This window comes from Macrotis lagotis, chromosome 1 (genome assembly GCF_037893015.1).
Source record: "Macrotis lagotis isolate mMagLag1 chromosome 1, bilby.v1.9.chrom.fasta, whole genome shotgun sequence".
NCBI classification, from domain to species: Eukaryota; Metazoa; Chordata; class Mammalia; order Peramelemorphia; family Peramelidae; genus Macrotis; species Macrotis lagotis.
In genome coordinates, this window is record NC_133658.1 from 679,372,035 (window position 1) to 679,399,325 (window position 27,291).

Genomic DNA, 27,291 nt, shown 5'->3' on the forward strand with positions numbered 1-27,291 from the left:
TACTTACCATATAAGACTCAGAGGTACTCTTAGTGACAGTGCACACAACTAAAAAAGGACTTTTTCTGACCTTGAACCAATTTTCTTAAGAGTAACATAATAAGAAGTTTATGCCTGAGATTTCTAATCTTGAAGTTTTAGTTAATAACTGAAGAAGAAACCTTTATAAAATTATTCTGGGATTCCAACTATGTTATCAGACTGCAATACCTCAAAAGTTATCATAGTCACAAAGTAGAACTTTCTTAATTCTACCTCCTAGTTGTGAAAACTGAAACAAAAATAAAAGATCCTTATGGCTAAAAAATATAACTGAAAAATGGGTAGGATTGTGACATTTAAAAAAACAAAGTTTTTTTTTAAAAAAAAGCAGTAGGGGCGGCTAGGTGGCCTAGTGGATAAGCACCTTGGAGACAGGAGTACCTAGGTTCAAATCCGGTCTCAGACACTTAATAATTACCTAGCTGTGTGGCCTTGAGCAAGCCACTTAACCCCATTTGCCTTGCAAAAACCTAAAAATAAAAAAATAAAAAAACACAGTACTATTATGTGCTTCTCCACACTAATTCTACCAATTCATTCTACCTTAATGACTAAATCAACTTTTTTTTTGGTTTAACTTGTCCTAGGGGGTATTTCTGCTGAAATTAATTATTACAAATGTGAATGTATGCATTCTATAAAAACTGAAGTCCAGAAGCAGAAATGAAATTAGAAAAAAAATCTATTCCCAAGAAAATATGAGATAGTAATACATAATATTATTGACTTGAATTGACCAAGAGTGCATAAACATCAACTCAAAAGAACAAATTCCAAAGACAGCTAATTATAGTGGAAAAAAAGCTCTGGATTAGGACTGAGAATAAGAAGCACTGAATTCTAGCTCTGGCTCTACCACTAACTAACTACCTGTTACATCCTGAGCAAGTCACCTCAACTCTTAGAACCTCAGTTTCCCCATCTATAAAACGAAAGATTCAGAGAAGATAAGAGATCTCTGCCACACACTGTGGCTCTATTAAAGTATGTAACACTCCCAAGTGAGACCTGAATGAGATTAAACTATAATTGGGAAAATTCAACTAAATTAAATAAATATACAATAAAAAAATCAAAAATGTTAATTTGTGGTTTTCTAAGTCAATACACAGTCTACAAGGATCCATATGTACAGTTTAGTGGTCTGCTTTTCTATTTTCAGTTTGACAACCTTGGATGAAATGATCCCTTAACTTCCCTTACAGCTTTGAAATAATGTAGCTTTTATTACAAGAAACCCGAGTTATCTAAAATGTTTCATTTCTTTTAGACTTGCTTTAAGCTTTTTTTTAATATGATCCAGGATAGTCCAAAGAACCTCCAGTAATTACAAGTTAAGATCATTATAACTCAGGGGAACAGGTTTAGACTTTCAATTAATTTTAATAAAATTAAGTATTTAAGGTTTCACAATTAGCACTTAATAGTGTGCCCAGCATTTTTATCTTGACCATAAATATACCAGATATATCTACTATTGATATATAAATCCTTCATAGATTAACCTAGAACATTACGACAAGGAAACTACACCTCCGGGAACATGTTTATTGTGTTCGAGATGATACATTAGGTGCTCGCTCTCTGAGCTACAAAGGGTAAAAGGAAATCCTTTCATTACAAACTGACAAAGGTAAAAGGTAAAACATTTTCCACAACAGCATGTACCACATAATTGGAAATAGATCTGGGTTTAATACAAATGACATAATTTCTAGTCATCTACAAGCTACTTTAATAACTTCATACAGATTATGAATTAGGCTAAAATGCACTATAATATTTGGTAGACTTCAGGAACAGTATCCTTAGTACATCACAAAATACATTTTGATATCCCAAAGAAGCAAGACTTGCAAGTAGGCATTTTAAACATAACTAATCTACAGCTACAAAGTTCTACTCGTGATAGCATTTACCTTTTTGGGCAGTCTCCCAGTCTTCAAAGGATAAAAGCAGAGAGTAGAATCAGTATAACATATACACAGAAGTCCGTATTGTAAAGGCTATAAAGATTTGCTGTACAGTGTAAAGAGGCCTCCTGCTTCTTCGCACTGCACAAAAAAGACGCCATTTATGTTGCATATCTCTTGGTCCACTGTCTGGCTATCCTGTCATGTTCTGCTCTGTTGGTCAAATACTGAGTGGCTATGCTTCCAACCAGAGGATCAGCTGTAATAAGGGAAGAAGAAAGATTGGAAGAGATTTCATTAGATTTGTAGTGACTAATACACTACCACTATTCTCTCACAAATGAAAAGACTATTTTCTAGTGGTTACTTGACAGTATGGCAAGAATATTTTCTTTTCAAAGACAAAAGAAAATGATGAATGGCTAAAATCATCACATGACTGGCTGATTACTAGCCATTATCTATCCTATCCTCCATTAAAAAAAAATTCTCATTAAGAAGTTCAAATAGAATATATCATTAATAGACCTGTTCTATTTCTTTTAAAAGCCTAAAGCTCTGATATGCTATTAATAATAAAGATCACAAACACTATTTTAGTATTTGACTTTATATTCATCTATAATCAAAAAATATCAGGCATTTCCAATCTCTGAGATGAACAATTACTTTTTGTCATTTTTTTCAAGGGCCCTACATAGAAATCAGGCTATCTCCTATGGTTTAGTAGGTTCTGAACTTCAATCATTTTAGTTAATGTCTTGGATAATTATTATGCAACAAATCAAATACCAAGTAGCTCTGTTGAAACAAAGACTACCTCAATAGACTTTTTTTCTCTATTAAATTTACTTAGTATTTTATTTCCCCCCAGTTACATGTAAAAACATTTTTAACATTCATTTTACAAACTTTTGAGTTCCAAACTCTCTCTCTTCCTCTGGCCCCAACCATCTTCAATAATCAACAAATAAAAGAAAAAATGAATAAATAAATAAAAATAAGTAAATAAGTAAAAACACAAAAATAAATGAATAAGTAAAAAATAAATGAATACAGTAAGTAAAAATAGATGTGATAGTCATGTGCATTTATATATGTATTAACTTTTAAACTTAATGTAGTCTGTATTAGAATAACCAAATCCTAAATTTTAGAGTGTCAAAGGGCTTTTTACCTTAGATATTATTTCACTAGCCACAACTTTTTTTGTGTTGATTTAATATAATATAAAATTGATCATTTCTACAAAGAAAAAAGCAACGGAGAAATTCCTTTATTCCATCCATAAGTGGTTAATTTAAGACTTGGGGATCAGATATTGCTTTGGTCCTCTCAAAAGAAAGAAGAGAAATAGGCAACAAAGACCAAGAGATTATGTGAAACAGCAATACTCCAGGATATTAATGGAATTGCTTTTTCAAAAAATGTTGGCAAATTAACAACAGAAATAAAAATGATATTCAAACTAGTGTCTTCTCATTATTTCATTAAGCAGTTGTTTAATTTTCATTCAACATTTAAGATAGCTGGAGAAATTCAGAATTTGGTGGTTTGGATAATATAACTTTATACTTGTTAGGCTTACCAGGGTTGCAGTCTGTCAAGAGTGAACAAATAGACAGCAAAACCTTTGAAATAGTCAGAGCAGGGCTCCAGTTGTCTTTAAGGATATCCAGACAGATGACTCCCTGACTGTTGATGTTGCAGTGATAAATTCTGGTACGGAAAGTAACCTAAAGATAGTCAACAGTGAAAATGGAATAAAAATTCATACTTAATCACAGAAGACTCAAACTCTATTATCAGTAGCAATCAAGAAAAGTGTTATCAGAGAGATTATAAAATACCAAACAGTAGAAAATTCACCTGGGGATTTCCTTCTTGACACAGAACAGTTGGTCTATGGTTTGTCTGGTTAATTCAATCAACATGATTGATCTAAGTAGCCCCTTGTAGAGAGCACTTTGAAATAAATGACAGAAGGATTAAATAGTTTATGTAAAAAGTTGGGAGGGTAAATGAGGGAAACTGAAGAAAGAAACACTTTTTTTATTTCATCATGATATTAAAAAACCATAATGAGAGTACAACATAAGGAAGGTATTGCAATTTTCTTGATTAACAAAATCTGTCTAACTTAACAAAGTCTGTTGCCAGGTAAATCTCCCTGTGTCAATTCTTGTCACAATGAAAAAAATTATCAAAAAGCTCCATAATGGGGTTTGGCGGGTGGAAATGTTTCTAGAAGTGGCTACTTCTGCCAAATCCTCCATTTCCATTTCCCCAGTCTCTCAGATGTCTCCCTGTCATACTAGACTGAGATAGGAAAGTGCAGGAGAAGAAATGAAGCAAAGAGCCTCTGTGAGATAAAGGATCCTTTGAGAGTAAGAGTATGGGAATAAGAGAGAAGTCATAAGAAAATGTAGAAGGATGTAGACCCCAGGGGATGTGGATTATCCATGAACAGAGAATTAAGCTGATTATAAACAATGATGTAATTATCATTAATAATTGTCACTAATAATTCTCATGAATGCTGGTTTAAGAAAGGTTTTTTAATATAATATATATTTAGCAATTTGTCAGAATCCTTCTAGCAACCAAGAATCAATTGATAACTATTGACTACTGGTTCCTGAGGCAGCTAAATGGCTCAATGGATAGAGTACTGGCCTGGAATCAGGAAGACCTGAGTTCAAATGTGACCTCAGATAAAGATCAATCACTCTGTCTTAATCCACTGGAGAAGGATAGAGCAAATCACTCCAGTATCTTTAACAAAAGTACTCTGGTCCATGTGATGGACATGACTGAACTCCTGAACCAGAAAAGTGTTCCTGCATTATAAAAGAATGGTATTTTCGTTACTTCTAAGAAGTTCAAATACCTTGCTTGACTCAGATATGTATTAATATTCATCAATAAAGAAAAATGATGCTAATCAAATATATGAGAATAAGAGTAGCAAGAATTACATAAAATTTTCATTTGCCAAATCAAACTATCAGAAACTCTCATTTAAAATAATGAAGAACTTTACCAAAGGATTATAATGATTTAGAAAAGATTTGAGGAAAAAAATAACTATTCTTTAAATAACTGAAAAAGTAAAGCCCTTAATAAAAAGTGATAATTAGTGATGATATATATGACAAAACCTACATAAAATGCACAAATGATGAGAGAAGGCTAGAATTTAGAACTGGAAAAATCCTCAGAGACCATCATGTACAACCTCCTCATTTTATAGATGGGGAAAGTGAAGTCCAGGTAGGTTAACAGCTTGCCAAAAATCATACAGGCAATGTCAGTCAGGACAGCAATATCTGTAGCATACTGCTACACTTAGTCCCTTGATTTGGTGCTATAATTTTTTTGAGGGGAAAGAGGGATCTAATGGGAATGAAATACACAACCTTTTTTGAACTCTGAATGCAAGAATCATTCCTTTCAGCAAAGTATTTTTCTTCCTCACTTGTATGATTTTATTCAGCAAAAAAAATTGTTTATTGACCTTTCAACATCAATAACTCAATTTCTACTTGAAGAAACTGAGCATGTAGAAATAAAATGTCAATAATCCAGTACACATATTCTTAAGGTCTGGCTTGTTTTATATAGTATAGTACATTTACATAGTATTATTTTTGAAAGCTAATGGGCAGAAGAATGAAAGCAGTTACCATTTCAGCCAATTAAGAGACTTTATTCAGGTAAGACTAGGTTTTTATTCTATAAAGCTGAATCTTCCAGGTACACTGTGAGAAGGGCTTGTTACAACCCCAGGAAACTTGTGAGTAGTTCTCAGGGGTGTTAATTGTCTTTTTTGACAGCAGAGATCTATTTCTTCCTTGACTCAAATATAAGAAAAAATAAATTTTATTTGAAAAATAATGAGGAACACATACCCTTTATAAGAGATGTTGAATTGGACAGAAGCATGATAAGTAATAAATATCAAAAAGAAATAAATGTCAAGGCACCTACATTTATATTACCTCTTAACAATGCTACTGATTTTAAATTGGGTTTCTTCACATGGAGTAGGTTAGGTCACAAATCCTAGATCTAAACCTGTAAGAGACCTCTTATTCCCATAGGGACAATTCATATTAGGCACCACTCTGGAAGTTTTTTCTCTCTGGTTTGACTGTTTTGAGACTGGAAGTATTAAGAGTTCTGTACACTGGTTAGGTACAAACTAAATATGAAAAGGGTTCAAAAGCCATTACCTAGCCTTTTTTCTACTCTACCCTTAAAATTCAGATGGACATTAATTTCATAGATAATGAGGTAGCACGGTAACTTTTCCTATGACAATATTTTGCTTAAATAAAATAGAAAATATGCTTAAGACTCCGTGTGTGTTATGTATGTATATGTATATGCATATGTATATGCATATGCATATGCATATGCATATGCATATGTATATGTATGTTCTGAATTTTTTCTCATTAGGTCCTCTCTCTACTAGATTATAAGATTTTTGAAGGCAAGGACCATGTCTCATTTATCTTTGGATTTTTCTTGGCACCAGGCAGAGTGACTTGATCCTGGTTTGCTGGATGGATGAATAATGAATGAAGAATGCAGTTCTGAGGAATAAATATATGATGAGTGGTTTGCCAATCCCTTTGTTTCTGTCAATCATGTCTGCTTCCTTCCTCCAACCCATTTTTTAAGCTCAATAAATGCTAGCTGCCTGAATAATTTCCTGTTTCTATATTGCTTCCTTAAAATATTATATAAAACTCACCTTAATCAAATTATTCTATGATATTCTGAAATAACTTTTTTTTAGGAGGAGTGGGCAAATACAAAAAAGATCCTTACCTTTGGTGGCTTAAATGGATAATCTGATGAAAATGTGATATCCAGAAAAAACACACCACCTTCATAAACAGAACCTGGTGGGCCAAGTATAGTTGATCTCCATTCATAAATGTTATCTCCTTTAGGCCCAGCACTATTAAGAAAGAAAGGGGAGAAAAAGGTACATAAGTAAGCCATATTTTAAATGTACTCTCACATATTTAGGGAAATTAGCATTTTTGGAGGGCAAAAAAAACTGAGATTACCCTAAAAGAAGTACATTTTTCTTCTCCAATGCCTGTGTTTCTCAACATTCTTCTATTCAAAATGAATGTAATTGAGTACACACACAATCCAATCACATTTCTATATTGCCCATGATGCTTGATAGATGAATGCTGATTGTTAAAGAATACTGGAGTTAATGTAACTACTATCATTGACTGTATCACCCACATTTTCCTAGTGAGCTTTAAGTCACTCATATTTTGACGTTCTGAACATGTATGCATATTATATGTATAATCTACACTTGATCTCTGGGATCACGGATCATTTAAGAGCTGAAAGGGATTTTTGAGATCTGCTTGTCCAACTTCCCTGTCTATTTCAGAAACAAAAAACTGAGGCTCAGAGAAGTAACACGATTTATCCAAATTCATATAAATATAATATAATGTGCATATTTGATTTAAAAACAGGAGATGTCAACAGTGATATATTAATTCAAATTAATAACCAATGGCCCAAAGGCAAAAGATCAAAAAATTGGGCTACTACTAATACTAAAATCATTTGTCTGCATCTTGGTTGATTTTTAATAAAAATGTAAAATGTAAATCATGTTTAATGGGTTTGCAGGGGAAGGGCAGTATTGACATTAAGAAAAGATGAGGAAAGAAGGGTGGTAGAACACTGTGGGCAGTGTGTATATGTGTGTGTGTATACATACACACACACTCATATCTTGAGTAACTGATAGAGGTCAGTTTGAATGGTAAATATTTAAGAAAAAAAGTTATGTTTTGAAATTTCAATGACTAAGTTAAATAGTACTAATTACAAATTCCTAGTCAATTAGAACCATTAGAAGTTAGGTGTTATACATAAGTAAATTTTCTAGATGACTGAAATTTACCCTTTTAAGATTTTTAAAATATCAAATGACTGAAATTTTGAAGAAAAAAAATTACATACTTCTGTGCCTTCCTCAGCAGAGTAGAATGAATACAAATTAGTGGGTGTCCCCCCCCCCCTTCGCTGAGGGGTCGTCATTATGAACACAAATTACTCTTATTGTGCAGTAATGAAATGGAGCCCTCAGGGACTAAGGTATCTAGGAATTTCTCCCTTGAAAATCCTGGCCTGCTACAGTGTTGTTTTTACAATGGCAATTCACTGATCATAGAAACAGACCTGGATGGGACTTTAAAAGCCAACTAATTCAATCTATTCATTTTCCAAGGGAACTGAGGTGCAGGTAGGATGAGTGACTTACTTAAGACCACACAAAGAAGCAAATGTCAAAGGTGGAATTTGAACCCAGGTCCTCTTGGCCTCTGAGTCAGAAACTTTTCCTTTTAAACAATGCTGCATCACTGTATATATTCCCTCTGTTATCAAGCTGTATTTATTTGCTATTGTTTGTATGTTGGTATTGCTAACCTGATTGATTATATAAAACCCATGCAAGGTTTCACCTTTCCTATAAAATACTGCCTATAAACTTTATAGCTTGTTCAGTGGCCATTTTTGCTCACTTGAGTTCACAGATATATTTAAATCATTAAGGTTGCCAGAAGGAAAGTGGCCTGTTACAGTATAGCAAGCTGTTGACAAGTCTACATTCTGTCAGGTCTACTTTAATGAACACACACTCACACATGCTACAGTTTTTAAAAATAATTTGCTCTCTTGGGCAATTAAACAAGCCTCTTTCAAGCTTAACTACAATATTAATTTATTTGTACATCCTTTCTTCATTGACAATGAAAAAAGCAAGCCATATTAATTCTGGACCTACAATTATAGGTTTATTTGTTTTGTTCTAGATTTTTTTTAACTGCAAGGGTCTCCAAGGGTCTCTAGCCCAAACTACTCATTTTTTAGAAGAACTAAGGCCCATAAAGTGATATGCCCAAAGTCTAACATGTAATAAATAGACTAGGATTTGAACTCAGATATACATAAAGTCCAGCATTCCCTCCTATATACAACAGTGCAAATGGCTCCAAAATTGCTTTCAAAACTATCACCATGGGCTACTGCCAACAACAGGGAACAATCAATGAGAAAAATTTTTTAAAAATCATTAATTAGCATCTCCCTTATATTTCCATTATTTGTTTGAAATCTAATTATTTCTGTGAATGATTCCTTATCTTTGTCAAATGTGATGCTTAGCACTCTTAAATTTTTTTCTTATTTAGTTCTTCAGCTGCTTCTAAATACCATTTGTACCTTCTATACTGATGTAACTAATAATAATTAAAAACTGTAAAAGGCAGATAAGTAAAGTATTTGTCAAAAACAGTAACAAACGTGAACTTGGGAATTTTCAGTGAGCAGCAGCTCTTACTGTTGAAAAGTGGCATTATTTGAAATACTAACAGCATGACGACTAATGTCTTAGTGTAATCCATTTTCTCATTGCTTGAATACTGATTGGGTAATTACTCTTTGCCGGGGATCATAAACACTATTCATTTCTAACAGAGGCAACTACCACAAAGAAATTGCAAGCATTATATTTATTGGAAGCAGCAGTGATGAAGTGGAAATACTAGTTTCTCTAATCTCTAGAAGACCTGGGTTTAAATTCCAAGTCACTTACTACCTATGAGATCTTGAACAAGTTAACAACATTTCTGTGGCTCAGTTTTCTCATTTATAAAATGGGAATAGGGTTGTTTTGATGATCAAATGAGATAATAGCTGCAAAATACTATATAAACCACCAAGCTATGTAAAAACCAATTATTATCATTATTAATTCTTTCAACACAGTCAATTCATTTCTGCCCTCTAGACTTTCTATCTTACCAACTTTTTAATAAGTTGTGATGATGTGATGACCATTTTATTTTTTTTCTTTCCATGAAAAATAAACTCATAAAAATAGGTAGATGTATTAATTCTGAGTTTAACTAACCATCCGGCAAAACATTTTGGAAATATGCCCAACATCACTAAATGGCATAGCCATTTATTTACCTACTGGACATTCACTCTAAAGTTATCAAAGAAAATAGATTAGTTCCTTTGCATTAGCAAAGTAGGTTAGACACATCTATTAGAAAATAACAAAACATTATTTTGTAAAATTTTATTATGCCATAAGAAATGATGAAATAAAAGGGTTTTGATGAAATAGACCTAGGATGACCTTAAATAAACTGATGCAGAATAAAATCAAGCAGCACTAAAAGAACCACTGATATATAGTAACAACATTATTTAAAAAAATAAAACAAAACTGAAAGATCTTGAAAACTGATCAATTCCAGAAGATCAAAGATATCCAGAAAGAGATGTAATGGAAGTCAATGCAGAATGAGAAACAGGTGTTTTGAACACAACCAAAGAAGAAATCTTCTTTTTAGTTGACTATGCATATTTAATTGAGAGCTTTCCTTTTTCTTTCATTTAAATGGGGATCAGGAATAGAAAAAAGAAAATTAAAATGCTTGTCAACTGAAAAATTTAAATGGGTTGGATGGAGAATGAATAAGACATAAAATTTTAAAATCTGTTAATTCTCTAATCATGGATATTTCCTTTTGTAACTAATAAAAGAGTCAGGGGCAACCAGGTGATACAGTGGATAGAGCACCAGTCCTGGAGTCAGGAGGACCCAAGTTCAAATCCAGTCTCAGACACTTAATACTTACTTAGCTGTGTGACCTTGGGCAAGTCACTTAACCCCATTAAAAGGGTCAGTGACTATTTCCATTTTCCCAGTATATATAAATAATGTTTTGCAAACACAAAGACTTCACTATAACATTAATTTTACTCCACATGGTTGGTAAAAGTTTACTAATAGGGAATAAATTGATGCTTTATATGAAAAAATTACCAATACATTGTAGAAGAAGTAAATGTTTCTAAACTAAAGCCAAGAAGTCATGGTATTTGAAATATATACACTCTCTGAAATACAGTCTCCAGCTAAAAATTAATTTTATGACAAAAGTACATTTATAAATCAAGTACCTGGATTTCAGAATTCATTTCCACACAAAAACAATGTTATAAATGATTGGATTACTGAGCCAGTCTATAGAACCTAATTTAATTAGTACATGCAAGTGATTTTAAAAAGACCACAATGTATTCAGGCTAAACCATCCGCCCCTGACCATGAATATAGTGATAGAATTGGATTATAGCCATATATTATTTACTCAAATGTGAAATGCAAAGGAAGGATTTAGAACATAAAAACTGGGCAGGAGGGAATGGGATGGAAACTTTTTAACTTCTAGAAGGGTTGGAACTGCAGCCCCTCATACTAAAAGGAAATGAAACAAGACCAGAAATTAGAAGACTTGGCTTCCATTTCCTACTCTGCCATTAATTTGAACAAGTCTTTTCTTTTAGGGGTCTCAGTTTCTTGATATAGAAAATGAGAGGGTAGACTACAGGTATCTTCCAACTCTAATGCTGAGAAGTCTCTTTAGAATGCCTTACAAGTCAGTTGAGACAAATTCAAGGGGAATGGTGGAGAAAGAGAGGGAAAGGAAGAGAGAAGAAAGAAAAGTGAGATGGGGAAGGGGAGGAGAGGGAGAGGGAGGGAGGGAAGGAGGGAGGGAGGGAGGGAGGAAGGAAGGAAGGAAGGAAGGAAGGAAGGAAGGAAGGAAGGAAGGAAGGAAGAGGAAGGAAGGAGAAGGAAAGGCAAAGGAGAAAAAGAATACTGCTATAGCAGGAAGTAGCATGATACAAGTGATGATGACAGTGATGTGGAATTAAAGGGTCTGAGTTCAAAAACCCCAGCTGCTGTAAACTTAGAAAATCACTTAAAACATTCTGGGTCTTGGTTTCTTCATCCATAAAATAGGAGGATGGGACTAGATAAAATAGCTGTCCTTTGAGGTCCCTTCCATCTCCAAATAAATAATTTCATGATTCCTGTAGCTATGATGATGGATACAGGAAAGGGATTGAGATGAAAGAGAAAGAAAAGTTACTAATAACACTGAAGGAGAAAAAGAAAGCACCAAGTCCTAAGGAAGATGTATAAATTGGACATTTTCCTGACTGGTAAAATTATAAGCATCACCATCTTCTTGAGCTCAATAAACCTGGCTACCTCTTACAGAAGCTTCCATTTCTTGTTCCTCCTCACCAAAACCAGGGTTTCTTTCTTGCCTATTAATAGAGTGCTAGAAAGTACATATTGTATAAGTAGAAACAGAGAGTATTTAGAGTATATATAGAATATGAGAGTCTTTTAAAGGGGAAGCTAGGTGGCTCAGAGGATAGAGCACCAGCCCGGAGTCAGGAGGACCTGAGTTCAAATCTGACCTCAGAACTTAATAATTACCTAGCTGTGAGACCTTGGGCAAGTCACTTAACCCCACTGCCTTGCAAAGACCAAAAAAATAGTCATTTAAAGCTGGAAGGGACTTAAGAAGTCATTCAGTCCCCTGGGATGCAGAAAAACGAAGATCTCAGGCAGTGAACAGCAGAGGACAACAGCCATGTTGGCACCCGTTCTGTGCACTATCATACATGGTCTCCTTGTCCTCCCCACTGCCATTTTCAAACCCTCCTCAACCACCACCTTTGGAGCAATGGCTCCTTTGAAGTTACACCCAATGATACTAATGTGTCCAGATGATGTGTTACTTTGATTCTGGCCAGAAACTCTCTACTATTAATCCCACATTCCCCATCCGGGAGGTTTAGAAAAGGGGAAACTATTCTAAAGTCCTTACCCAGATAAAAATGTGTAAATGAAGAAGTGTCAACATAGGAACTTCCAACAACTAGAAATGACAGCTGACAGCTCAGGGGAAGTGAACAAACAACTACCTATTAAAAATCCCAGCAATTAGGTGCCACTATTCATGAGGATAAACACCGCCAGGACACTTTAGTAGCCTGTCAACGTCTAAGAAGGGATGTACTTAAGAACTAAAACAGTTGGATAAACAAGAAAAGTTAAAACTCATACAGGCATTGAAGTGCTTTAATTAAATTCTCAACAAAGATTCTAACTAACACAAAGTTCTACATAGCAATTCAATTTGAGAATTACTTATACTAATGGTTATTTTATCGTTTAAGCACTACATTCATTTCCTTACACTGATGTGGTTCTATCAACTACCTGAAACAAAAGATTTTTCAGTACTATGAATCAGTCACAATTAAGTCAGGTTACGTGATTTTGTCTTTGCCAAACTGTACTGAAACCCATCAGTGACCCAGAAGACAAGAGCACTGATTAAAATAAATTTAGTGAGAAGGCAGTCTCTATTCAAAATAGTTTTAAAACTCATTAATAATACATTTTCAAAATCTGACAATGATGGAGTAGCAAGAAAAATATTAAATTCAACTAAAATATCTAATTCAATCAGCAAACAATTAGAAATTATCTGCTCTGCTCAAGGATTGTTCTAAGCATTGGGGATACAGAAACAAAAAGTGAGAGCCCATATAACCAAAGTTTTGTTTAGTAATATTATGGCAATGATATTTAAAAGCATATTTGGTTAGGAGTTTTTATTGCCCCCAAACTGAGGAAAACAGAGTTTAAGTGATTCCAGTTAGTAAAAGGCTAAAGCCATATTTGCACTCGATTCTTCCCTTACTCTGTGCTCTTAAAAGTGTAGTACCACAGGGCAGTTCAATATTGATATTAGTAGTGAATAAATAAAAATACATATATATATATATATATATTTATATGTATACACACACACACACACACACACACTTTAAGGTTCACAAAAGGCTTCTTTAAATGTGTTAGCCCATTTGATCCTCACAGCAATTTTATAATGTGGATTGCATTGTTATTCCTATTTGATAGACCAGGGTGAGTCTGAAAGAAGTTAAGATACTTGTCTAGAGATCAACTACTAAGTACTTCTTGAGGTAGCATTCAAACTCAAGATTTGTCTGACTCCAGATGCAGCATTTTATCCGTTGTATCATTTCTCAGCTATAGGAATACCAAAAAAAAAAAAAAAACCTCTAAGGAACAAATACATTATGTCCCCAATCTCCCCTCAATAATTTTATCATTTTTTTTGGACAGTAGTTTTTTAGCTTTGATTTCCTTTGTATAACTGGTATTTAATTTTCTTGGATAGAATTTCTACCTTCCAAAAACTCAGAAAAATTCATATTGTAAATGTACTCAGTTCTAACTTTTGGTGAGGTTTTCATAACTTGCCTAGAGTCACATAGCTTATGTCTCAGACAGGATTAAAATTCTGATATTCCTGACTCCAAATCTAATACTTATCCCCTGAAAAACTTAGTTGCCAGGTCTAATTTGTATAATGGATTATCATAACTATATCCAGACATTTTTCCATCAATAATTTTTTTTACAATTGAATTTTTTTTTAAACAGCCACTGGAGGAGATAACCAAAAACTGTATTATTTTACAACTCATAATAGTTAACTGGGCAAAACTCACAAGAGAATTAAATATAGTTCCACAATGCATCAAAGCTTCCTCTTCTGTTATCCGTTACTAGCAACTTCCTCGGTGATGAGAAGAATAGATGAGTGGATGAGGGGAGAGTAAAAGGAACATTTTGTAAGGAGGAGAAGGAAAGGAGAATAAATGTCTAAGTTTGAGAAATGACTTACTTCCTGATTCAGACTAAGATTTAACATACAATACCTCCAAACCATTAACCTTTTGACAAGTTTACCATTATGGGTACCCCTTAGGGAAATGAAATAAATGTCATATTCATTTTTTGACATAACTAAACAAGCTACAAAATGGAATAAATTGCATATTTTTTAAAATTCAGAACAAATAAAAGATATCTGAATTCATGCACCTAAAAACTTACACAAAAGCGTTAAAAAAGTAGCTTAGTAAAATAGAACCTATAGAACTTTAACAAGACCAATAATTATGAAAGCAAGACTCTACTATATTCGATTTCTCTATTTTTATCTGAGTAAAAACTAAATTTTACTGATAATCAACATTTACTTTATCATAAAGGAAGCATTAAAAAATTTTAATATAAATGCTTTAAAATAAAAAAATCAAGCTAGCTTTTTAATTCCAACAAGAACAATTTTGTGTGTTTTTTTAAGTTTTCACAAGGCAGTGGGCTTAAGTGGCTTGACCAAGGCCACACAGCTAGGTAATTATTAAGTGTCTGAGGCTGCATTTGAACTCAGGCACTCCTGACTCCAGGGCCAGTACTCTAATATAAATGCTTTAAAATAAAAAAAAAAAATCAAGCTAGCTTTTTAATTCCAACAAGAACAATTTTGTGTGTTTTTTTAAGTTTTCGCAAGGCAGTGGGGTTAAGTGGCTTGACCAAGGCCACACAGCTAGGTAATTATTAAGTGTCTGAGGCTGCATTTGAACTCAGGCACTCCTGATTCCAGGGCCAGTACTCTATCCACTGTGCCACCTAGCCGCCCCAAGAACAATTTTTTTAAAAACTGGTTTTTGCAATGTGTTCTTTTTTATACATTGTATCTCAGGATATCTGGAAATAGTTGTCATGTATTTTTTTTTAACAAAGCAAATAAATTCTTCTACTTTAATATCTTTCTGGTCAGCAAAGTATATAAAAGGTCAGGGACCAGTTTTATTCAAGGACTAATTATTCCCACAAGGAGAGCAAAGTATTTTTAAAAAATAATTATAAAGATTTAGTAGTTTGTAGCAACTTATTTTTCAAAAGACCTTTATCTCAAATCAAAAGAAAATTTAAAAGTTTCACACCTAAAAATACATAACCTTTATTTTCCTATTAACATAAAGGAGAACACTATTCCTCGAAGATCATTGTCAAGAAATATAAAGAAGCAAATCAGCATTATTATCTGTGATTTCATTGGAGCAGGTAACTCCCCAAGGTGGAACCTATCCCGGAACCTATCCCTAATGCCCATGCTATTCACAATTTACCAGCAATTTATAACATTAGACAATTGTCTGGGGAATTGAGGTTAATGATGTGTATGCCCATGATCACAATATCATTCTGCCCTTTTTTAAATTTGTTTGAACATTGTACATCTTATAGTGCTAAAAAAAAATTAGCAGATCTAAAAATGAAAGTATTAGCCAAAAAATTTAAAAATGAATAATGAACTATTCTGAAGAAAATCTGTTTTGTCTGATATAGAATGGAAGTCCTATCACTTGTCCTATAAATCTTATTTGTTTAATAGTTATACAAGATCACTATACAAGAGATCTGTAAATTGACTAATGTTTTTGTTGTCTATTTTTTCTAACTATTCATATTTTTAATGTTTTCTTGATTTAGAAATCAGGTCTTTAGAATAATTACTATATAACTTGTTTTGTCTATCTTAAGGCATGTTATGACATTCACTGAAATGCAGCTAAACCTATTGTATTAATTCATAAGATAGTATACTGCTGAAGAACAAACTGCAATTTCGTAAATACAGGTGGAAAAATTTTGTAATTATATTATCTGACAGGAGCTGACATGATAAACAGCATACAAGTCCAAGAATACTCACATTTCTTTTGAGTTTTGACATTCAAAGCTGTAGGCACAATACAATTAGACTATTTTTTAAGACTAAAGTTGCAGTACCTTGTTATTTATGGGCACATCCATATTACAGCACTCAAATGAAAATGCCCAACCACTTCCACTTAAATGCAGTCTCTATAAAAATCTGTCTGGAGCATAAAGAGCTATCTTTCAACAATAGCAAAATAGGTATTCCTTTAACTTAGTTCTTTCTCACAAATATCTCACTGGTCTGAAATTCTCTTCCCCAGTACTGCAGGGATGCCTGAAACTGCACCATCCCCACCCACTACCTTTCTAGTGGACATAGATGCTTTAGGAGTCTCATTCTTGGGGCTGTAGCCTGATACATAATAAGATAAGGGGAGACCTATGCTCATTGAACAAAGATGTAATTCTGGGTACCCAGAAGAGATCTCAACCTAAAACTAGGAATGGACTTACCTCCAAAAAAAAAAAACAATACTTGGAACATTGTAATTTTAAAAACCAAGTTGAGAAAATTAATCTCAGTGTGGAACACTGACTATACACTCTCCCACCCCACCCTCCTTCGTTGTTTAAACATTTTTGTTACAAGGGATGTAGTTTGTTAGATTGGCAATGTTGGAAAAGATATATTCAGAAATGCAGGTAATGAAAACCAAAAGACACTAATTAGATAATTCAAATTCTTAAAAGAATGGTATGAATGGTGGGGCTTTTTAAAAAGAATGATTAACACTGTAATTCAACTGTATTATAAATAAATATGTCATATGTTGGTTAAATGAGCTTTTGAGAACCAGAGATTTGGGTCTGGAAGGGACCTTTGAAGACAACTAGGATAATTTTCTTAATTTAACACACAATTTCATAAGTGTTTCTCTATGGAAATGTGTTCTGAGAGCTAACTAGTAAGCTTTAAAAAAAGCTTTTGGACTACAAACTATTTTTAAATTCACACCTGTTTGCACTGGAATTTATTATAAAATCCATTTGCACTGTCTTCAATTCATTCTGTATAAGACATGAAGTCCAAGTGAAAGCAATGTTGATTGCATTTTAATACAATTGAATTTTTACCTCTCTAGAATGTTCTCAACTACCTTCCAGATTCTTGAGCCAAGGAGTTTCAAGTTCTAGACCTCCTCAGCCCTGCTCAGTGATTTATTTCCAGACTATACTCTGGTTCAATCAATGTTAGGATGGAGTGAAAACACATAGGACTATGTATGTTATCTTTAGGGAGTTCCTCATAGAACATGGAAACTATTATTCTAGTCCTAACAGGAAATTAAAATTATTATTATAAATCAGGAAAAAGAAGCTCTTCATGACCACAGAGTGGAGGAAAGCTGTTAATTCCAAGTGGTCAAAAGGCATTTTTTTTGATGAATTATTGTTACTCAAGAAAACAACAAGCAGAGTAACATACATCAATGACTTAAAAAATGCTTGCAGACTAACAGGGAAGCCCTAGTTAGCCTGGGAGAGTCAGGAAGACTAAAGTTAAGACCCAATGTCAAGTCCAGCTATGTGACCAATCACTTTAACCCTCTCAATTCTACAGGTCACAGTAAACTAAGGAGTAAATCACCATTGGAGGCCATTTCTACCCAGTCTCCAACATACACAGGCAAAAACAGATTGTTTAAGATATTTTCCTATTATTAGGGTACAATCTTTCAAAATAAGAAATAACTAAAGCAATAACCAATTAATTCTCTGACCTAGCCTCTGGATGTATCTCACTAGTGGGTGCTAAAGCTCTTCCATACTCCTTACAGGCACCACACATTACATTGACCATAATTTGAAAATCAAGTAGAAAGGAGCTAAAATTATTAGGACCCAGGAAAAAAAATTCTAATTGTTATCCATCCTGAACTTTATAGGAAGAATGAATGAATGAATGCATATTTATCAAATACCTAGTTTGTATCAGAAGAGCTGTTAACTCTTTGATTTGTATACTTGGAATGTTTCTAGAAGTAGTATCAAATGAATTTTTACAATTTGGCTCATTTTAGGGGGCAGCTAGGTGGCATAGTGGATAGAACACCAGCCCTGAAATCAGAAGGACCTGAATTCAAATCTGATCTCAGACACTTAATTAATAATTATATAGCTGTGACTTTGGGTAAGTCACTTAACACCCCCCCCACTGCCTTGCAAAAAACAACAAAAACCAAAACAATTCGATTCATTTTAAATGCGTTTCAGTAGCTTAATGATTAACTTCTGAAAAATTAAGAATACTTTTACAAAATGCACAAATAACCGATAATGCTTTATAAACCATATTCATATTTGCAAATATTTATAAATTAAATAATTAATATTTATTTATAAATTAAATAATCCATATCCTTTTGGGAGGTAGGGGTGGTGGTAGGTATATTACCAGCAAATTCTCTTAACACACACACACACACACTTCACTTCCTTGAATAGTTTTTCAAAACCAAATATCTATAGTGAAAATGTCACCATTTGATCCTTACAGATTTGGTTTCTAATTCTCTAAGTAAAAAGGGGATAGAGAGATGGGAAGGGTATCTTGATTTTTCCCTTTCTTCTTCCATATGAAGTCTCATACTGGATGTCTATTTTATTCTTCCGAGGTCAGCTTCATGACACTATAATACTATCAAGACTTTATAATACTAAAGAGATATTAATATACTTATTTTACAAATAAAGAAACTAGCTCACACTGTAGCTCAGTTAGTAAACGTTTATTAAGAATCTATTATATTCTACTATTGTTCTACTAGAAACCAGAAGGAATGGAAATTTAGAGAAAGCCTGGAAGGAGTTGCATGAACTGATGCTGAGCGAGATGAGTTGAACCAGAAGAACATTGTACAACATGGGGGTGATGATTAACCTAAATGGACTTGCTCATTCCAACAGTGTAACAATCAGGCACAATTCTGGGGTATATGCAATGGAGGATACCATCTGCATCCAGAGAAAGAATTGTGGAGTTTGAATAAAGACCAAAGACAATATTACCTTTAATTTAAAAAAAAGTTATCATATTATGTAATTTTGCTATTTCTTTTACTTTAATCTCTTTTACTTTATTTTTCTTCCTTAAGGATATGATTTCTCTCTCATCACATTCAACTTAGACCAATGCATACGATGGAAACAATGTAAAGACTAACAGACTGCTTCTGGTGTGAGCTGGGGGGGGGGGGCGAGATTTGGGAGGAAATTGTAAAATTCAAAATAAATAATTTTTTAAAAAAAGAATCTATTATGAGAACATTGAAGCATTAGATTAAGTGCTGAAGATAAAGGAATGGCAAAGAGTGACCTAGCCATGGTCATACAATTAGTAAATGGCAAAAATGGAATCTGAACCTGTCTTTCTCACTCTAAATCAAGCACTCGATCTAAAAAAAAAAAATGTTAATTGGATTAATTAAATTCTATGCTTACCCATAATCTCTTGACACTGACTGACAGGTCATGGATTAATGACTGCTTTTAGGAATTCTGGAATAGGACCATAGGTGTCTATTTTGTTTACTATTGTTTCCCTGCTATTCTTCTATCATGGTTAAGCTATGTGTTCATTTTAAATTCAAGACAGATGCACACACTACACATGGACTCTAAATCCTTTTTTGACAGTATTAATAGATTTGGATGATCATGGGATTGTCATAAAAATATTTAAATATGGATTTCAGCCAGGTATCTGACAAATTATCACCTGATACCCATTGTGGACAAGCTGGAGATAGGAAAGTGAGATGGGAGTAAAGACATGTGTATTAAGAAATGGATGGAAACACCCAAACAGAGCAGTCACTAATGGATTTGTGTCAAATTTGGAGGAAATGTAATTCAGTGCCCCAGGGATCTGTCCATGGACCAATTTTTGGATAACTTACTTAAATGAAGAAACAGAGGGCATGTTTCTTACTTTGGTAGATGACAAAGTTGAAAAGAATATCTAACTCAGGTATCTAATACAGCACAACTCTCTAGTACAGGCGGAATCAGGGCAAAATATAAGTGGGAACATGTTTAATAAAAATAAAATACAATTCAGATGATGTTAATTTGTAGTTTTCTGAGTCAATATAGAACAGGGATCTGTTTCTATTTCACTCTGACACCACTAAGCTAACCTGTAATATGAGAGAATCAGAATTCTAAAAATATATTTATTTTCCTTTTTGCAACCTCCCCAAAAAACACAAGTTGGGGCTTCCCTCTACTCCATGGTCTTTGGTCATTTGACATCCAACACAGCCATCGTCCTTTACACATACTGACATATACATTTGCTAGGCTCACTGCTACCAAAGTTTTGTCTTTTGCTCCCTTATTGTCCTGTTTTTCATCCATGCTCCGTCTGTCAGTCTGCCTTCCAAGGTGACAATGAAGCAACTGGGAAAACTCGCTGGACTAATTATTTAGGATCACTGTAATAATGTATGTATTGTTTGACAACCTTGGACTTTCCCCTCCAATTTCAAAACCACTCTAGAGATCATAATAATCTTACTGCTGTATTTAATTAACTTTTAACATCTAAAATAAGAAATATGTATCCTTCATACACACACACACACACACACACGCTCACACACACAAATAAGTCACAAAGGAATTTTCTTCTAAGTGTGGATAGACATGGAACAAGTCAATTATCAACTTCCTTAGAAGGAGTACTTCTCCCTCCCCCATTTTTTCCCCTCACCTTCCTTGTCTCTCCTCTCTTTAAGTATTCTTTTGGTGCTAACACTTTATAATTCATTGAAGTAGAGAGGTCACAAAGGATCAAAGATTGAGAACTGGAATGTTCTATCTAGTTTTTTGTGTCACAGGCTCCTTTGGCAATGTGGTTAAGCCTGTGAACCTTTTCTCAGAATGTTTTTAAATGCATAAAATGAAATATACATTACAAAGAAACCAGTTATAATGTAATAAATTTCTCAAATTTTCAAAAACACTCAAGTTTACAGATCCCAGGTTAAAAGTCCTTGATGATCTAGTCAAATACTCTCATTCCGTAAATTAAGAAATTAGGGTCCTGAGAGAGGAACTGGCTTAATTTTTCTTAATACCTAAGGGATACCAAGGTATTAAGTAAGATGATGGATTCATTCTCAAGTACTCTGAATTCAAATCCAGATCTTTCCACAGAATCACAATTACTAGACACAGTACATGATAAATTTATGATATTATTTTACATAGACTTCTTGTCAATTGCTACTTCTTTCATATTAACCTCTTTTGTATGAGTTTCCTTTGCCACAAAATGGCTCTCACTGTATCCCCAACTCTAAAAATCCCCTATATGTGAAACTGAAATATACACTTTTCTCAGAAAACTACGATTAAAAAATACTCTTTAACTAATAACGACCCTACCTGTTTAGATCAATGAGTTCAAAAAGAACTTAGATTCTATTAGGGGAAACTACCTTAATTTCTGGATTAAGAGGTAAGGAAAGAGATGGAAATTAGCAGCCAAGAGGATGAAAAATGCAGAAAGTGATACACCATATTACAGAGGCACTAGTACTTTTACCCTTACTTTATATTTGTTGCTTCTGAGACTGGCTGAGTCACTGGCTCCGTTAGGATCAGCAAACTTCTCTTCCCAACAGCTCTCCACTATTCTATTACCCCATCCAGCTCTGGGATATGTCTTGGAATGGAGAGCAAGTAAAGATATTAGCTAGAGGTGTGAGTATTTGACAAAACCTTATTTGGATTTCCAGCAATGGGAAGCCCTGTGCCAGACAGTTACCATAGAGACAAGCAAGGTGAACAGGCAGGTTGTTATAACCACCTTTTCTGACACCTTGAAGTCCTTCCTAAGCATCAGTGCTGAGTTATGTTGATCATCTATAAAAAATTTTCAGTTCTAAGGCTTAAACTATTGTGCTCCTTATGTGGATAAATAAAGGGCTCTGGCTCAAGTACTGTCTGTTTGACATTCTTTATGAGTCCTAAATCTACTTTAAAAAGAAAAGAAACCAAGTGAATCTCTGAAGCTTAACTTTTCATTGCAGAGAAAGGGAAAGCACTGATAGGGATGGGGAACCTTTAAGTAACTACTTTTTTAAAAGTCCAAGTTCTTTAGTTTTCTAAGGCAGAAAGGTATTTCTTTTACTTCCTAGTTCAATTCTTCTCTATTCAGTCTTAAAATAAGAAAGAAGAAGAACTGGGTGAACCACAAACTGCTTTGTTATAATGACTGTTTTGACACAGTCCTTTTCAGCTCATGTACAATGATCGTACTTCCCTAGTTCATATAATTTATGGAGAAAATTTTTGATAAAAATCCTGAGTCTGTTTAAAAGAAACTATAAAACATTTCCAATAAAAAATATTTGTATTATACACTAATTTAAAAATATTTCTGAGTATAGTTTGGTTTTAAAATTTTCAATGATTTTCAGAATTAGGATGGATTGTTCATAAAGACAAAATTAATAATTGAACATTTATGACAAAAAAAATTCAAAACTTTAAGGATCTGTAATTTTACTGGTACAAGAATTTCTTCCAACCAATCCATCTAAAACTCAGCAGTAGTCTCAGAGAGTTATTAGATGCTCAGAGATTCATCAATGGTCACCATAGTGTCTGAGGCCAAATATGAACTGGGTTCTTCCAAATACTGGATCTAGTGCTTTGCCTATATATTCAATATTCCACAGCTCCTCTTAAAGTCTAAACAGAAGTATATTAAGTTTGTACTTTAAAAAGTATGCTTGGCACACTGGAAGTGATTCGTAAATGTTGATTTTTTTTAACTCTAAAATAAATTTTATCAAATTAAATAGGTTTTATTTTCTGATAAGAAAAAGCAACATAAGGGCAGCTAGGTGGCGTAGTGAATAAAACACCAGCCCTGGAGTCAGGAGTACCTGGGTTCAAATCCGGTCTGACACTTAATAATTACCTAGCTGTGTGGCCTTGGGCAAGCCACTTAACCCCTTTTGCCTTGCTAAAAAAAAAAAAACAAACCTAAAAAAAAAAAAAAGAGAAACAGAAACATATTTAAACCACTAAATTTCTGAACCTTTTTTACCCCTGGTGGATGGAAAGGAAAGCCTGGGTATATCCCTGTCCCCCCCAACATTTAATTTGTTTTAAAAAGGTAATTAAAATGTCCATTCATGTTCAAAGGAATTGGATGATTAATATGCAGAAACACAAGGAACTCATCTCCACCAAACTCTTCTCCCAAAAGCTCACTCACTGTACCACTGGATTATTTCTCACACTGAAGTACCCCTCAGACCATAGGGCCTTACCTCCCAAAAGGCTGGATCCTCCCAGAACATCCAATTAAAAGAGACTCTGGTCAAAGATGCCTGTCCCTCTCCATGACACATTGCTGACTCTTCTTTCTCTAGCATCTTCCTCCTTTCGTTGCCCACTTTTTTTTAGCTCTCTTTTAAATATAATCTTTCTCCATTAGAATATAAACTTTCTCCCAAGGACAGAGCTTGACAAGTCCATAATATGGTGAGAGAAATGCTTGTTGATTGACAATTCCACAAGCATTTATGAAGAACTCATTAAATTATGTACCAGATGCAATTGACCTTGCACATTAATGCTTCAGTTTTCTAGTATTGTCAAAGAGGAAGGTTGTCATAGAATCACAGGAGTATAAATTTAGGATTAAATGGTACCTCAAAAGTTAACTCCTGAAATTTTTGAGGAGTAAAGAGATCATCCAAAGTTAAAACTTAGGTAGTCAGTGCCAGAGTCAAAAATCAAAACCAGATCCCAATACCCAAATCCAAAATGAGAATTCTTTTACAAACTTGTTATGCCTCAAATCTGTGTATTTTCTTGAAACCAGAGGTATGCTTATCAAATTTTTGTTTATTTTAACAAGTTTAATTCTTCTAAATACATCATAGCTTTGCCTGCCATGCAGAAGAGCCACAAGGAACATGATTTTGATAACTCAGTGTCATCACTGTGAACACAAATTATCATAGTGGGTAATAACATGGGGATGACATCAGAATTTGTCAAGGTATCTACAAGCTGCTTTTTCCCCTAGGATACTGAACCCAGACTGCTCAACTTTTAACATTTTGTCTACCTTTAAATTTAAAAATTAAAAAAAAAAGCTACCCTTCTGTGCAGACTGACTTCTGATAGGTTCCTTACTCATTCTCTAATTTGAGTTTTTGATTTATAAGAGACTAGGAAACTAGATAAAGTTTGTTAGAATGGGTAAAGGGTAATCTGAATGTGACCTGGAGAGGGAGGAAGGGTCTTCATGGGAATAAAATGCAAGATGAACTTTGTTACAGAGGCTTGCTACCTTCTATTTTAATTTCTCAGAGTTCTTTTTAACTTACTTCTAGATAGGTGTGATACTAGTCAATTACAATTTCAAGCAAAGATAAGGAAAGAACAGGAATATGTTTAAAACATGTATTTGGGGGTAGAGAATTTATAGGGCCACCTCTATTTATATATAAAGATGGGGAAGCCTATCATTTCCACTTGACTGCTGTTTGGTTCTGACTCCACCAGACCTCATGTCCATGCACAAGGCAGCCAGCCCCCTTTTCATTTTCCTTTTCTGTGTCATCTTTTTCCATTAGATTGTAAGTTCTTTGAGAGCAGGGAATATCTTATTATTTGTAATTATTAGCATAATATCTGGCACAAAGATGTTTAATAAATATTTATTAAGACTCCGATACCCCTAAACTGTGATGAATATATAATTCAGAGTTTTAACAAAAATAATAATAGCTAGTGCCTTAAGAATTGCAAAGTACAAATAATAGTTCATTTTATGTTTGCAACAATTCCTGGGAGGTAGGTGCTATTATTATCTTTATTTTACAGATGGGAGAAACTGAGGCAGTCAGCTGTTCAGGGACTCACCCAGAGTAACACAGTGAATAAATTATGAGGCTGGACTGGAACTCAGATCTTCCTGATTTCAGGTCCAGTGCTCTATCCCCTGCACGGCATTTTAAATAAAAATAAAAATAATTTTACAATAAACACACAACCATTATTTAACCACTAATAAGGCAGTGATCTGGAATTCAGGAAATGTAGACCAGAGCAGTATTTGGCAAAGTCCACAGGAAATAGCCTTAAAATTCACAAGGAGCTAACAATTTTATTTTAAATACTTTAATAGACATTGACAAATCCTGATTTATTTTATTTGAAAACAGTTAAGTATGTATTATACTGTTCTAACTGTGTAATATAAGCAGATATAGGTCCCTTGCAGTATTATCTTATTTCCTGCTTTAATTTTAAGGGGCCTTCGGATCTCCCCCTTCATTTTCTGAAGGATGACAAGGCCCTGAGTCTCTGGGTTGAGAGGCTGTTTCACTATTGAAAAGAATGTGTTCCAAAGTTCACCCCTAGAAATACATTTTTTAAAAGGAACAAAGTTACACATACTGATTAAGTTCTCACTCTGGCCTAAAGAAGAAATCTGTAACGTATCCCACAGCCTGAAGAGTAACAACAGTGACAAAGGAGATTCCAGAGAGTGACTGTTCTCAGGATCTGGGAGAGAGACTCCAAAGTTGAGTGTGGGGGGTGGGACAGCCAGGAAGGAGGTTTGTGGGGCGAGGGCTAAGGAGTGGGGGAGTGGGGGTGGGGGGCGGGAGGGGGCGGGGGGGGGGGGGGTGAGGGCCCCGGGCCAATATAAGGGAACAGACACACTCTTCAGTCAGCTCCTCAGGAACTCCCTTTCTTTTCTCCCGCAGCCCCAGGGACTGGGCTAGCCTGCCTACAATTGTACTTCTCCCACCTGCAGTGTATGACCAAGGTTTCTCTCCTTGGCTCACCGCAGAACAACATAATGGATGGTCTCTCACAGCTTCTGTCCTTGAATCAATCACACCGCCCTTTAGAGATTTTCTAAGGCATTTTCATGCATTTAAGGACTAGTAAGACTAATAATCTCCTTCCCTCTCCCTTCCTCCTCAACTATAAATAAAGTTCCCTCCCCCAGCACATATCTTCTGCCTCATTCATTTATACATAGCTATATTGATAGTTGAGGCCCACCCTTTCCCTAATATTAGAATCCCTGTGTATTTGAGAAGTTTTTCTTACTAATAGAAACACACTCCTTTTTCTCCAGAATCTAGGTGAACATTTATATGTAGAATCCAAAAGGAAAGCTGCAAGGCCCTCAAAGAACCTTTGTCCTCTCACACCAAAGGGCATCCTGAGGCCATTCTCAAGATAATAGTCAAACTTAGAGATAGAATTCCCAAGGGCACACTTAGGCCTTTAATATTGAGTATTCTGCATACTTAGGTAATTTTAATTGCTCTCTCCTCTTTTTTTTTTTCTTTTGGTTCTTTTCTCATAAAAGTACAAGAAAAGTCTTCTTCCTAGTCAACATATTCCAAAATTAGTATTTTATAAAGAAGTGTCTACCTGAGACCCCAGAAAAACCTATTTTGTGATCCCTTTGTGAATAGATCATAATGTAGGCACAGGGAAACAAGAATAGAAAGTCTACAAATTATAAATCCTATTTATTATCCAATTACAAATCTCAAAGACCCCCAAATACAGATCTATGAGCAGATGCAACAATTAACTAGTTTCTCATTCCATGGTTCTCCCCTTGCTTTGGAACCCTTGAGGTGGAATTTCTGGGTATAAAAGGGGAAACTGGGATATCAACTTTGGAGTAGCTGCCCTACCCTGTCCCCCTCTCCCCAAACAGGTTTCTCCAACTGATATTTGAAGATTTGTAGAATCACTCCACACTGCTGGTAATTAAAGAAAATCAATCAAATA

At 34.3% G+C, this 27,291-nt stretch overlaps 1 protein-coding gene across 2 annotated transcripts in view; it reads right to left on the reverse strand.

The window, feature by feature from the left end:
• Positions 1–1,576: 1,576 nt before the first annotated feature.
• The window catches only part of UBE2E3 (ubiquitin conjugating enzyme E2 E3), a 98,271-nt gene continuing 72,556 nt past the window's right edge, over positions 1,577–27,291 (reverse strand). For both annotated transcript variants that reach the window (XM_074215574.1, XM_074215573.1), the window contains exons 4-6: positions 6,795–6,927; positions 3,544–3,691; positions 1,577–2,214 (exon numbers count right to left, since the gene is read on the reverse strand). In XM_074215574.1, the coding sequence (XP_074071675.1) occupies positions 2,117–2,214; positions 3,544–3,691; positions 6,795–6,927 (379 nt within the window). In that variant the 3' untranslated portion in view covers positions 1,577–2,116. The remainder of the gene's footprint in view (positions 2,215–3,543; positions 3,692–6,794; positions 6,928–27,291) is intronic.